Genomic DNA, 13,453 nt, shown 5'->3' on the forward strand with positions numbered 1-13,453 from the left:
TATGAGTGGGATTGGTGGTCAAAGGACATTACTTACAGAAGAAGGCCCTTGTACCCACTTCACTTGTTTATTTCTAAGTCAGTCAGAAGGTCTCTACCTCCTTTAAGAAGACCTCCTGGACAACTTCTCTTCCTCAAGTCGGACTAAGTAGTCATCTTCTTTTCTCCTATAAATCTGTATATTCACTCATTAAATAATACTTGTAGGGCTGGAGTTATAGCTCCAGGGTAGAGCACTACTTAGCATGCACAAGACCCTGGGTTATATCTCTAATACTAGATAAATAAAATAAAAATAAATCAAAAAATATTTGCGTTTAATGTTCTAGGCAATGTTCTTTCTATATGTTTGGTGCTAGAGTCTAGCAAAGTATGAATTTTAGTTGTTAAATTTCAATATACTCTAAAGAAAAGGAATGGAATTCTGAGTTGTTTGTGGTAATGGGAATGGAACCCAAGGCCTTACACATGCTAGATCTGAGCTGTACCCTTAGCACAACATATTCTTGAAGTGCTGGGTATGAGAACTTTTAATAAAGTTTTATAAAAACCCAGAGTGGCTGAAATGCAGAGCAATTGAAATAGAAGAGTGGTATGTATGAGAACTGTCTTAGAGAAGTAGACAGAAGCCAGAAAATGAAAGGTCATGGCCATGTTAAGTAATTTGTCTTAAATCAAGGACATTTAAATATCAATTAAATACTTGCATTAAGGAATTTTGATTTTTTAAAAGAGGTGATAATAGCACTGTAGCTATGCTAAACAAAGATTAATTTTTATTGAGATATATAAGAAAATTTCTGGAATTTGCTTCAAAATAATCCAAGGGAGATAGGAAATGTGGGTAGGCCAGTGGAAAAAGTTAAATTATGTGTTTGTTGATGATGGTTTAAAGTGGGTGTGCATACAGGATTATTTTATTCTAATTTTCCCATGCATTAAACTTCCAATAACTTAATCCAGAGGAAAAAAAGACATTTGTTTTTATTCTAAGAGCAATGAGAATATAAGAAAAGTATGATTGTTAGCACACTTACATTTGATTTTGGAAAAATTATTCTACCTTCAATGTAGAGATCGGATTGGAAGAAGGCCAGAATGGCTTTGGGAGAACACTTTTATGCACCTTTACAATGGTTCAAGAAGAGATGATGGTCACACTAAGAAGGTAGAAATGGAAATAAGTGAACAGATATAAGAGCCATTCTGGAATATATTAAGAGTGAGGGGAGGTGACATTCACTGAGACAGAGAACAGTGCAACAGGGGAGAAAGGAAGACCAGGGGCTTGGTCTTGGACAAGTTGAATTGTGGTTGTCTTTCAGGTACAGATTCTAGGTAATGATTTCAAAGAGGTAGTATGGAACTTTTAGAGAAAGCTAATACATAATGTGGATCAGTGGCATGTCATAGATGATCATTGAAAATGTGATCATTTTATTTTTCTATAGAATAAAGGGAGTTTGGTGAGAGTATAGAACTTTGGGATGAGAAAAAGGGAAAAAGATATGCTAGAAAAGAGACAAAATATTGGGTAAGGATCTGGGAGGAAGGATGGGGGGGTAGTGATCACAGAGAAAAACAATGTGGTGTTGTGAAAATCTAGAATACAATGGTCAAGTTAAAGACAAACATTACCCATTTAATTTAATAATTTATTACAGTAAGCACTGGTGATTTTTTTTTTTAGTTTTATGGATGGGGGCAATTGACAGAAATGAGGAGAAATGAATGGGATTTGAGCAATTGAAGACAGCAAATTGTAAGAACTTCCCTGCCAGGGTAGAGAGGATCAGGGAGGAGGTGGAATAGGAGGGTTGAGCTTTCTTAAGAGGAGGGGGAAAAAAACCCCAAACAAACAAACCTTGAGCATGAGTAAATGTTATGGGAAGGATCACACTGAAGGGGAACAGCTAAACATAAAGAGGAAATGAGCCATAATTCATAGTATGAGATCAGTGAGAATCAGCAGGAGATAGGATATAAGACAATGAGATTTCCTTAGTTATGAGGAAAGACACTTCCTCCTCATTAGGAGGGGATGAATGCTCTCAGTGGATTTCCAAGAAGAAAGTGTGCTTATTTCACTTCTCCTTATGAAATAAGAAAGGTCACTTACTAAGGGTAAAAGAGAAGCAGGGAGTTGGAAATTGGGGGAACAACGAAGTCTTAACAGTCAAATGTCTGAAGTTGGGAATAACGAATTGAGAAATATAAAGTTTAAAATTTTTGCGTGCTCCACCAAATGTACTGTTGCAGTCCTAAAGCAGTAAAGTTTAACTTCAGGTATCATGTACATTTATCACTGCTTTTATTTATCATTTTATTTTCTATCATTGTTTTTTCTTATTCACTTTTGACTGTTTTTCTTCCAGGAAATTAAATGACAGCAAATACATTTTAGTTGATTTTGCTACCCTAAAGTACTGGTTTAATGCCTATTCCAATATGGGTTCTCAAATATTATCAAAGCTTCTGCCTTTACTTGCATCAAGCTACTTTTGAGACAAGATCTCACACTGCTCATGTTAGCCTCCAAATGACAATCCTCTAGCCTCAGCCTCCAAGTAAGTGGGATTACAGGTGTGTGCCATCACACTTGGCTATAGCAAACTTTAAAGAGATTTTACCCTAAAAGCTATAAATGCTTCATCTACCTAGGATTTTCCTATGTACTTTACATGAATTAATCATTAAAACCATAAAATAACTGACCAAGGTAGGTATTATTACTGTTTTCCACTTTTCAGATGAAGAAACCGAAACAACACAGAGATGAAATAAGTTTGGAAGGTACCACAGGAGTTAAGCAGCTGAGCCAAGGTTAGAAGCCTATCAAAAAGATAAATAGTAAAACAATGGATAAACACCATAGTAATTGTCAGAATTACTTAGAATGGGACTAAATAAAATTGAGCATTCCTTGTATTTACTTCTAATTATTTCTAACAACTGAAAGTCTGCAATTTCTATTCAAACAGAAGAAAGCTTATGCAATTTTGTAGTTTTCATGATCAAAGAACATGGCAATAGAAACAAACCAAAACATTCTATTAATTGCATGCTATAGCTGACAAAAGCAGCAATCACTTATTTTTATGGTTTTATTCTTTATTAAAAAAACGAAACTATTAACATGTAAAGTTATTTCAATAAGTTGATATATTTCAAAAAATGAATTGTATCAATAGTATAGAGGACATTAGGTCAACTTTGCTTCATAATATGTAAAATTGGTATTTAAAAAAGCACATGAGAACTGGTAATTCCAGCCACTCAGGAGCTGAAGCAGGAGAATCTCAAATTCAAGGCCAGCCCAGGCAATTTAGCAAGATCTTGTCTCAAAAAGTAAAGGGCTGGGGATGAGCTGAGTGCTATAGAAAAATAAGTATCCATCTGGTAAGGAATAAACCATCTTTCCTTCCTACATAAAGCCTTCTAATCCTCAAATGTAATGAGGCAAATTTTAAAATCCAAATTGAAATGACTTTTGAGAGGTAGTCACTACAATCAGTTCATATGAGAAGTTCCATCTTTATCACAAATGTTTATTGAATGCCCATAGAACTCATGGTTCCTTCATGGTGTTTACAGAGCTTTGCTTTTATTCTGACCTTGCCCTTAAGGAGCTTACAATCTAGTGGACAAACAGACGGAGGAACACAGATGTAATGAGTGAACAGACTTTAGACTGAAAAATTACCATAAATCTAAAACATACTGCAAAATGAGGGTTAATGGGGATGGCAAGGATGGCAAACAGTCCTGGATGTTTTCCTGATTTCTTGAAGGAAAGAAATCACTATAATATTCAAGGGACACAGAATGGAAAAAAAAAATTCTGATTGCAAACAAAACTATGCTGCTCTCGTTCCTTACTCCCTGCAGCTGGGGAGGATCACAGAATGAGTATGGGGATGGAGATTATGGGCAAACTTTGCTGTACTTTTAGCACCTCTATTACAAGCTACTATTTAAGGTAACAGTTGCCTTAGACAATACTGAACCGGTTTAAAGGGGAGAGCGAAGGGAGAATATGAGTTTATCTGCATCAGTTCTATATACACAAATAACAGTTAACCTTAACTAAGAATATTAAGATAACCAAAACTATTACTAAAGACCACTGAACTGGACATAATAATACAGATGTAGCAGAATTAATTGCTAGTTATATAGTGAGAGTGCATCCTGAACATTGTACTGGGAAACACTAGATTTGTAGAATATACCTATTTATGGAGGCAGCACATTGCAAATATAAACTGAAAAGATTGGAGATAGAAAATACCCACAATAGTTAAGTTTTATGCTGGGTTGAACAGGGGGTCAATCAAGAAACAAGTAGTATGGTGATATTGTAGGAGAGGGAATAAGGTCATTATTGATGCCCCCACAATTATGAGTCAAAATATTGTTTTCTTTTTGAAAGAAAAATACCATTTAGCAGAGCCCTAGAATTGGATAGTATCACTTCACTAGAGTTAAAAAGGTAAACTGAGGATGTAGCTCAGAGGTATTGTGTGCACAAGGCCTGAGTTTAATCCCCAGCACTGGAAGAAAAATAAAGAAGGTAACTATGTACACAAGATGAGGGAAGGGCAGCTCAAAGGGCTCAAAACTCAGAGAAATAGAACACTGAGGGAATTATCTGGAAGGCAAGCAAATAGAGATTGTACCACAAAAGCCATGTAGATTTAAGATCATTAGAAATTTTTAACAGTTGTTTCAAAGAATACAAACAGGCTAGAGAAAATCTTGGGTAAAACTAAAATAGCCACAGTTCAGGAGTTCATTAGTTATTACTAGGATTGAGAGTCTCCCAGGGCTCCAAGTGTTGAAATTTAACTCCCATTATGAGGTATTAAGAGGGTGAAGACTTCTCAACTATGTTTAGAGTTGAAGGCTTTGGCGATTTTTTAAGATTAGACAAAGTCGTCACAGTGGAGTCGTGATTGAATTCTTGTAGTGTGAGAAGAGAAGCCAGGTAGACACACATACACACATGCGATACTCTTAGTATGAGATACTCTGGATCACCAGGACTCTTTCAGCAAGACCACCGTCACCAGATGAGGTCCCTTGAGCTTGGACTGGAACTGTGAGTCAAAATAATTAACTCTTTTCTTTAAAACTTATCCTGTTTTAAGGTATTCAATTATCTATTACAACCTTTTGATCAGAAATAAAATATGATCAGGGAAACTAGAATTCATGCTTGAAGAATAACAAATAAAAATGTAAGCAGTAAAAGGTATAAAAATTTCCTTTCCAAAGAACAACACTGGAAGAAATGATGGTCTGTAATAGCAAAGAAACCTTGAATAGGCAGCACATTTAAATACAAAAGATGAAATTTGTGAGATTAGGACACAGAATATAAGTGATAAGGGAATGCAGCAGTCCTCTGGTGAGACGTAGATTTGAGAGTATGTAGGAACATTTTTCTTCACACTTAGCTACTCAAAGTGTGTAGCTGTCAATCAATTTTATAAATACAGTTCGGCATGGACATTCCAAATCAAACTCCCATTACTTAAAGGTCTAGATTTATTTAGGCCTATTAGAAATGAAGGTTATTGCTAGGTTTAATTTTTAAAGAAGTTTTTATTTTGCCTTGTCCTTGACTATTTTTCTTTTATTTTTATGTTGTACTGAGGATCAAACCCAGTGCCTCACACATGATAGGCAAGCGCTCCACCATTGAGCCCCAGCCCTGTCTGTGACTATTTAATAACAAAATGAGTTGCTTCTAATCACACTGATGTTTCACAAACAATTTTTTTCAACTTTATTAACTAAAAAATCAACTTGTATTATGGAGCCAGGTGCAGTGGCATGTGCCTACAGTTCCAACTACTGGGGAGGCCAAGGAAGGAGAATCACTTGAGCTAAGTTAGAGACCAGCCTGAGCAAGACACTATCTCCGCCCCCCCCTGCCCCCAAAAGCACTTTGGTCATCAGTTTATGTCTTGATTTGACCTAAAGCATCAATTTTATTACTGTGATTGTTTTTAAAATATATTTTTATATGTTGATGGACCTTTATTCATTTATTTGTATGCGGTGCTGAGAATCAAACCCAGTACCTCACACATGCTAGGAAAATGCTCCACCACTGAGGCACAAGCCCAGCCCTTATTACTGTTTTTTTTTTTTTTTTAAGTTTTCTTGTATTTCTTTTTTGGTGGCATTGGGGATCAAACCCAGGGCTTTGTACATGCTTGGCAAGCACTCTATTCCTGAGTTACATCCCTAATCCTAATAAAACAAAACTTAATTGATGTGCTTATCTAAAAAGTTTTAAGTCCTCCTCTCCTCCTAAAATGTTCAAAACAATAAACTTGGGAATACTAGATCAGGTGTCTGTCTGGGCAAACTCTTTCCCTTCCCTCATATTAAATTTGATGACATATAATAGATTTTTCCAATGAGTAAATAATCAATAAGTGAAAATTATTTAAGAATACTCAGATAGCTAGACCTTTAAAAAGTCAATAATAATTCTAACTGAAGTTTCATACATAAAAAGGTAAACTCCAGGTAATTGTCTTTGATTAAAGGTAAGTAGACCAGTTTATATACAAAACAAGACAGGAAGATGCAAACACATTCTTTTTTGCCTTTGGTTCACAAACTTAAATAAATTGAGATTAGTTGTAAATTAATTGGAAGAATCACTGCATGGTACGGTAACAGAGATCTGGGCCTCAATGGCCCTTAAGAGTTGTATGGTCTTGGCCAATCACCTTTTAATTTCAAACTCAATTGTTTGAGGGGAGTGTTGGGACAGAGTACTTGTACTCTGTAATTCACAGACTCCTACAATTCTCTAATAAAACTATATGGAAACTGCATGTGTGTGTGCACTTTTGATGTAAATAGTCCAGTTTTCCTTAGGTTCTCATAGGAGATCTTGACCCCCAAATAGGCTTGCAGTATAATAATCACTTACTAATATAAGTTCCCAAAACTTCTATTCCTTCATGATATGTAGAACTCTACAAAGGCTGAGGCTTCCTTGATATGCAAACACTGTGTAACTCCTTGAGTGTGGCAGGTTATGTAAATATAATGGATACAACTAACCCCTGTGATAGAACTAGAATATGGACAAAGGTGAAGGGATTTGGTGGTGTAATTAAGGCTCTAAGTTAACCAAAAGGGACAGGAGAGGGGTTTGAGTTAATCAGGTGGGACCTTTGAAAGAAGGATTGTGTCTTCCTCAAGATCACAGGTTCTCTTGCTAGCCCTAAAGAAGCATGCGGCCATGAACTCTAGAAGTGCAAGGAAATGAATTCTGTCCTAAAGGTATAGAAGACGACCCCCAGCTGTAGCCTTGTGAGGCCCTAAACAGAGAACTGTAGCTAGACTCTTGACCCACAAGTGAAATAACAAATACATGTCATGTTTTAAGCCACTAAGTTTGAGGTAATTTGTTATATAGCAATCAGTCTTAAAAGCCAACTTAGCTTAATTTCTGCAACTTTTCCTGAGGGAACTAAAGCAATGGAGTCTTGGAAAAGGCTGTCCCAAGTTACACTGAGGTTACAACAAACTCAATCATTTTACAATGCCTTAAACAAACAAACAGCCTCAACCTATGAATTGTTGTCAAGGAAAGCTCAAACTAAACAATACCCTACTCCCCCAAATTCTTCCACATGCGCTTTTAATGATTAGATTGCTTCAATTATAGAAATGCTCTAGGTTTGGTCCAGAGCAATGAGGAAAGTACTAATACCACTATATCAAACAATTACTAAAATCTCTGAAAACTACCATGGCTTTTCATACACCTTAATATAACATTCTTTTTAAAAATTGTAGCACTGAAGAGGGCTCAGTGCTTAGATAAGGCAGTTTAAGAAATGAAAAGTCAAGAACATTTAGGCTTGTGAGGCTTATTATTCCATCCTCTCCAGCCCCCCAGCAGATGTTAGCAGACTGTGTTAAAAAAAAAAATCCATTTCCTAGATTGCTGGATTATTAAAAAAAAAAAAAAGTTGTGTTTAAATCTGTAACTCTGGTACTCTGATGATCTGTACTGAAACATTTCAGACAGAAAAAAACCCACTTAAGAATTTCATTAGAAAATGAATGTCTTATAGTTAGAAATATTTAGAACATCAGGAAGACCTTGGAATAATTAAAGATACATATTCTATAAAATAATTTGGCCTATTACCAGCTCATTGGCTTTGAACTACACTACTTCCTAAAAAACAAGAATTATGCAAAGTATTCTTATGTTCACCTTCTAGTAATAAGTCTTCTATTTAAAAAAAAAAGCTTTGTATGCAATTTGTAGCCATATTTGAAGTTATGTTAATACTTAAAATGAAGCTCAAGTTGTCTATTTGTCTGGGAGAGTGAAGAAGGCCAAAACCTTGGTTTTAATAGGAAGAAAAAGCATAATTATAGATAGTGTCTAGACTGAAATTACAGAACTTATGAAACTTCTTGTTATGTTGGTTCTAGTTTAAAAAGTTGAAGAAAGACAAGAACTAATAGGAGCCACTGAATTACACCCTTTAACAGTAATATTTAAAAAAAAAATCCACACATCACGCACACACCCCATGTAAAACATTGCTTTAAGTTTTAATGTTTATTTCCCCAAGACAGCCTAGCCTGCACTCTACTTGGATAAATTTTACAAGCTAGTTTTCTGCTGCTTCTAGTTTTAAACTTTAACCATGTTTCTGATGACAAGGAATGCTGCAAAAATACTCTAGTTCAACAAAGAGTTATGATCACAAAATAATTTTTATCCATTCTACAGTGTTTCAGAATTACCAGTTGATTTTTAAACACAAAGTAGATATAGATGCTAATGGTGGCTAATCTGGTATGTTTCTTATAGCAAACTGTTGTTCATGCAACACTTGTGCTCAAAGGGGAAGGCACAGGATTTCCTACAATGAGCCACCTTATAAAGAGTTCTGTTTGTACAAATTAATTTATGTCACATTTAATTTAGTGTGCATAACCTCAAAACTGAGGCATTATTCCAATTTATAAAAACCACTTGCATAACTTTTATGCAAGTTTTAAAAATACAAAGTTTTCTCCCTAAAGTGGCTCAAAATAGATTGTTCATGGCTGCCTACATCTAAGATAAAAAGATTCTAAAACAATTGAACAGATTAGGCATATTATTAAAGGTGTTCAAACCATTACTTGATTTGTACATCTACTCAAACCTCTTCATCGGTCTTTATTCAGCAGTACATATGCACCAAATTCCATTTTAGAAGTTTCCATATCATTTTCATAGAAAACAAAATTTGAAAACAAGTAACATTTAAACACAGCACGGTATTCTATCACAACTGAAACTTTTTTCTTCTTCTTCTTTACAGGACTCAACAAAATCTAAAAATGAACTATGCTGTAGATTTACCTCATGCAAAGGTCTTTATGTTATCTCTGAAAATGAAAAGAATGGCCTTTTAAGCACATTTTACTGTTTTATACTATTATGGTAACTTGTGTACTGCAACAGTCTATTTTGAGGGAAATTTATGATTTTTTTACATGCAAAAATCTACACAAATTAGTTTTGATGATATGGAAAGCTTTTCATAGCATCAAACATTCATCTGGTGCAAATGCACAGGGAAACCTTCCTGAAAAGTTTTCTGACTTGAGAAGCAATAAAAGAGCCATACTAGGTAAATAAAAATGGGGGGGGGGGGAGGGATGACAAAACAAAACAAAACAAAAAAAATGGGGTGAGGGTTTTGGGGGAGAGGGAAATAGAAAACACAGGCTGCAGAATAAACCAATGTCTGCTGCTAAACCGGTCTTTGTTTTTATGTCCAGTGTACATTAACACTTGTGATCTCACTTTGATGATTTACTATGTTTGTTATCAGCCCCCCGAAGGCGAATCAAGCTTGCATGCGTTCACATACAGCACCACAACCACACTCTCGTACACAGTCACTCCAGGACTAGGAGTCTGCTTCATGAGTGAAGAGCCCTAGATTTGAAAGATGAACCTGGCTCTCTATCACTGAGCCAGACATTCATTCAACATTGTCCATTCACACACTGCTTTATAGCAAGGCTTGGGCTCATTTTCTTTGACTTATATGGGCACTCTATTCTCTTTTATGCTTACAAGGCTTGAAGATGACAGTATTTCACTTTCCCCTCAATTGATATAGAGTAAGTCAATGTTCCTTCTCAGGCACTGAAGATCTGTGACCCGTAGCCCTTTTTACTTTGAACAACCTAAATAAGCATCCACGTAAAGTTTTCATTACATTTTGCCACTCATTCTCACTCGCACCCACTCGCCATCTTGACCTCATTTGGGCATTTCCTGTGATTCCAAATGAAATCTTCACATTTTCTTTCCCGATTTAATGCAGCAGCAGATCCCATGAGCCAAGCTTGATGGATCAAACCTTTTTATATATATGTATATATATATATATATATCTGAGTGCTGCATTGTACCTAACTTCCACAATATCTTTCTAAAACTGGAACCCTTCTGTTGGTACATTGGCTGATGAATTGAAACCAAATGTTCCACCTTGAATTGCCTCTGGAACAAGGCTAGGATCTTCATCAATCTAGGGGGAAAAAAAAAATTAGTTTTAGTTTTAAAGTATACACAAGAAGCATTAGAGTAATTGTTTTACTACCCTTAACAATGGTATAAGAATTAGGTGATGAGTGCCAACAATGTGCTACCATCCTTTGGAAAGTTGAAACACTTTACAATGTAAAGTGTTTTTCTTTCCTTTCAAAGCCACCACTTTTGGAAAGTAAGTGTATTATTTGGTCAATCCCCCTCCTATCTTTTGGGTACTAGAAATTGAACTCAGGGATTTGTACATGCTAAGCATGTACTCTACCAGTGAGTTTTACTCCTAGCCCCTAGTTAATCTTTTAATACAACTAGGGACATAGAGCCTTAAAACAGTAAAACAAGAGCTTGCTAATAGTGGCTAATATTTTATATGCTTTATACTATATTCGTTTTTAAATTCCACAAAATTACAAACCTAGGGTGTGGCTTTTATAACCATGTATATCATTTAAATTATTTTTCTCACAATGTAAGATAGTAAAAAAGATATTAGAAAACATAGGCCTTGTCACCTTACTGAAATTAGTCACCTAACTACAAATTAGTACATCTAAAATCCCAACTTTAAGATACATGATTAAAGCTACCTGTAAGAGCATGTTTTTCTTGGATTTTATTTGATTTAACTGGGCATCATTAATCTAAATAAGGCTTTAGTGTGAACATCTCTAAGTAAACAGTCTATAATTCCTTTTTCTACAAATTTTCTACCATATTGTGATTAATGTTCAAATATTAACAAAAGGTTTAGTAGCTTTTTATTTTTTGGGCAGGGGTGGGGATTGAACTCAGGGCCTCCCACATGCTAGGCAAATGCTCTACCACTGAGCTACATCCCCAACCCCTATTATCCTCTTTTAAAGACTTATTCTTTGAAAAGTTGAAAAATCATCCAAGAAATCCACTGTTGGTTGTATTTAACCACTCTATTTTTTTAAAGGAGAAACTACTTTAATTTTAGATTTACTCTTTCAAAGAGGCAATAAAAATAATTTCTTAACTCCAACTACTATATGGTTATAGTCTGAAGAAATTTTTGTATATCATACCTTATACTATATAGTGCCTTATCATTTTTGGTGATTTTCATTTGATCTATTATCTTCACATTTGGTTTTAGTCACCAAATAAAAATGACAACATATGCAAATGTGTATTAACTAATTGCTATTATAAAGGATATACTAGTGACTCACTCAGTGTTATTAGAAATTTAAAAATACTGAAATATTTGTTAACAAAGCAAGTGACATCACAGTCACATACCTATTTTAATTCAATTGCAGAAAGGACATACATGCATATGCCTCTAGCTTACTATACACTATTTTGTTCAAACTTATTATGTTTTAACATAAAACTAAGAAAACTACAAAATTATTAAATACATCATCTGAAGAGAAGAACTGATCAATGATCTCATAGGCCAATTTGTAGATGTCTTCATTTTCATGATTTTGAAGTTGTTCGATTTTCTCCAGTCCTGCAAGAGATTTTATGAAGTGAAACAATGATAATATTAAAAAAAAAAAATAGTGACAGGTTACAATAATCTTGAATGTATAACCCAATTTTTGTATTGCAAAATTTTTGGATTATAATTTTTGGAACGCTATAGGTAAATCTTAAATATAAAAAGATTTAATTCAGGAAGATAAGCATATTTATTTTAAAAAGATTAACAATCTTAGTGTCTAATATCATGTAAATGCATAAGCAAACAATGGGGCATCTATTTAAGCAAAATAATAGGTAACCAATGCTTATAAAGAACAATAACATGTAAAATTGCTTTTGTTTGTTAAAAATAAAAAAGCAGAATTCCTGTTTTCTAACATCTGCCAAGTTTTTCTAATGGACTAAAAAGAAACTGAAGATACTGGCAATTAACAAATTTGATCCATAAGACAGCTATTAAGCATACTTAAACATGAAAAAAAAGAGAGATCACAATATTTCAGGGGAAAAGGGATTTTCCCTGTAAACATTAATAAATTTATTATATCAGAGGCAGAAACTTGTTGATATGCAAATTGGATCTTGTTTTATTTTTTAGGAGCAATAATAGTAAGACCTATGAAATAAAGTGAAATTGCTCCTTTCACTTATGTTCTTCCTCTATCCATTTCTTAAGTGAACGAAATTATCTCGAGCCCCTATTTCACTCTACACACTCTACTTTTGGTGATCCTTTCATTAAAAAATTTAGCTACTAATTGTGGGTGGAGGATTTACAATAATCTGTAGCTTTTGTAGCTTCACTTATTTTCAGAGCTTTACTAGCACAAAATTCAAATGCCTACAAAATTCTACAAGGACATTTAGGCTCCTAAATCTCAAACTATCTAGAACAGTTTGTTAACTCTCCTTCCTCATTTAAACTATTCATCCTACAATTCTTACTTGTTGATACTCACTGAATAGCTTGAAATCTGAGATCTAAGATTTCCTTTTCCTCAATCAAATATCAAAACTCTGTTCATCTATTTCTAAATTCTGTCATCTCCCCGTTGTCTCTGTTATTATGGCCTTCATTTACTCTGGCCTGAACAGTATATGCTTTCCTAATTGGTCTGCCTTCTGTCTCCAAAGGCTCCATTCCTCAGTTATTTAAGCACCAATCCTCTAGGAAAATCCTCCAATGGCCTATCATACCCTATGGCAAAATCCTTTGGGAAGTTTATAAAACACATATTTCTGTTTCATATCTCCAGTGAGGGAGGCAATATTTGAGAATCAATCAATATCTACATATAAAATACCTGTTGTTCATTTTACTAATGCTTATTCCCTAATTAGTTCCTAACATCATTCTCCATTTTCCTATTCCTAACTGGATGGTTAT

At 34.6% G+C, this 13,453-nt stretch overlaps 1 protein-coding gene across 2 annotated transcripts in view; it reads right to left on the reverse strand.

The window, feature by feature from the left end:
* Positions 1-8,579: 8,579 nt before the first annotated feature.
* The window catches only part of KPNA4 (karyopherin subunit alpha 4), a 67,756-nt gene continuing 62,882 nt past the window's right edge, over positions 8,580-13,453 (reverse strand). For both annotated transcript variants that reach the window (XM_081302468.1, XM_081302467.1), the window contains 2 exons: positions 11,997-12,091; positions 8,580-10,588 (listed from right to left, as the gene is read on the reverse strand). In XM_081302468.1, the coding sequence (XP_081158594.1) occupies positions 10,490-10,588; positions 11,997-12,091 (194 nt within the window). In that variant the 3' untranslated portion in view covers positions 8,580-10,489. The remainder of the gene's footprint in view (positions 10,589-11,996; positions 12,092-13,453) is intronic.

Source organism: Spermophilus citellus, assembly GCF_964194105.1.
Source record: "Spermophilus citellus genome assembly, chromosome: 7".
Taxonomy (NCBI): Eukaryota; Metazoa; Chordata; class Mammalia; order Rodentia; family Sciuridae; genus Spermophilus; species Spermophilus citellus.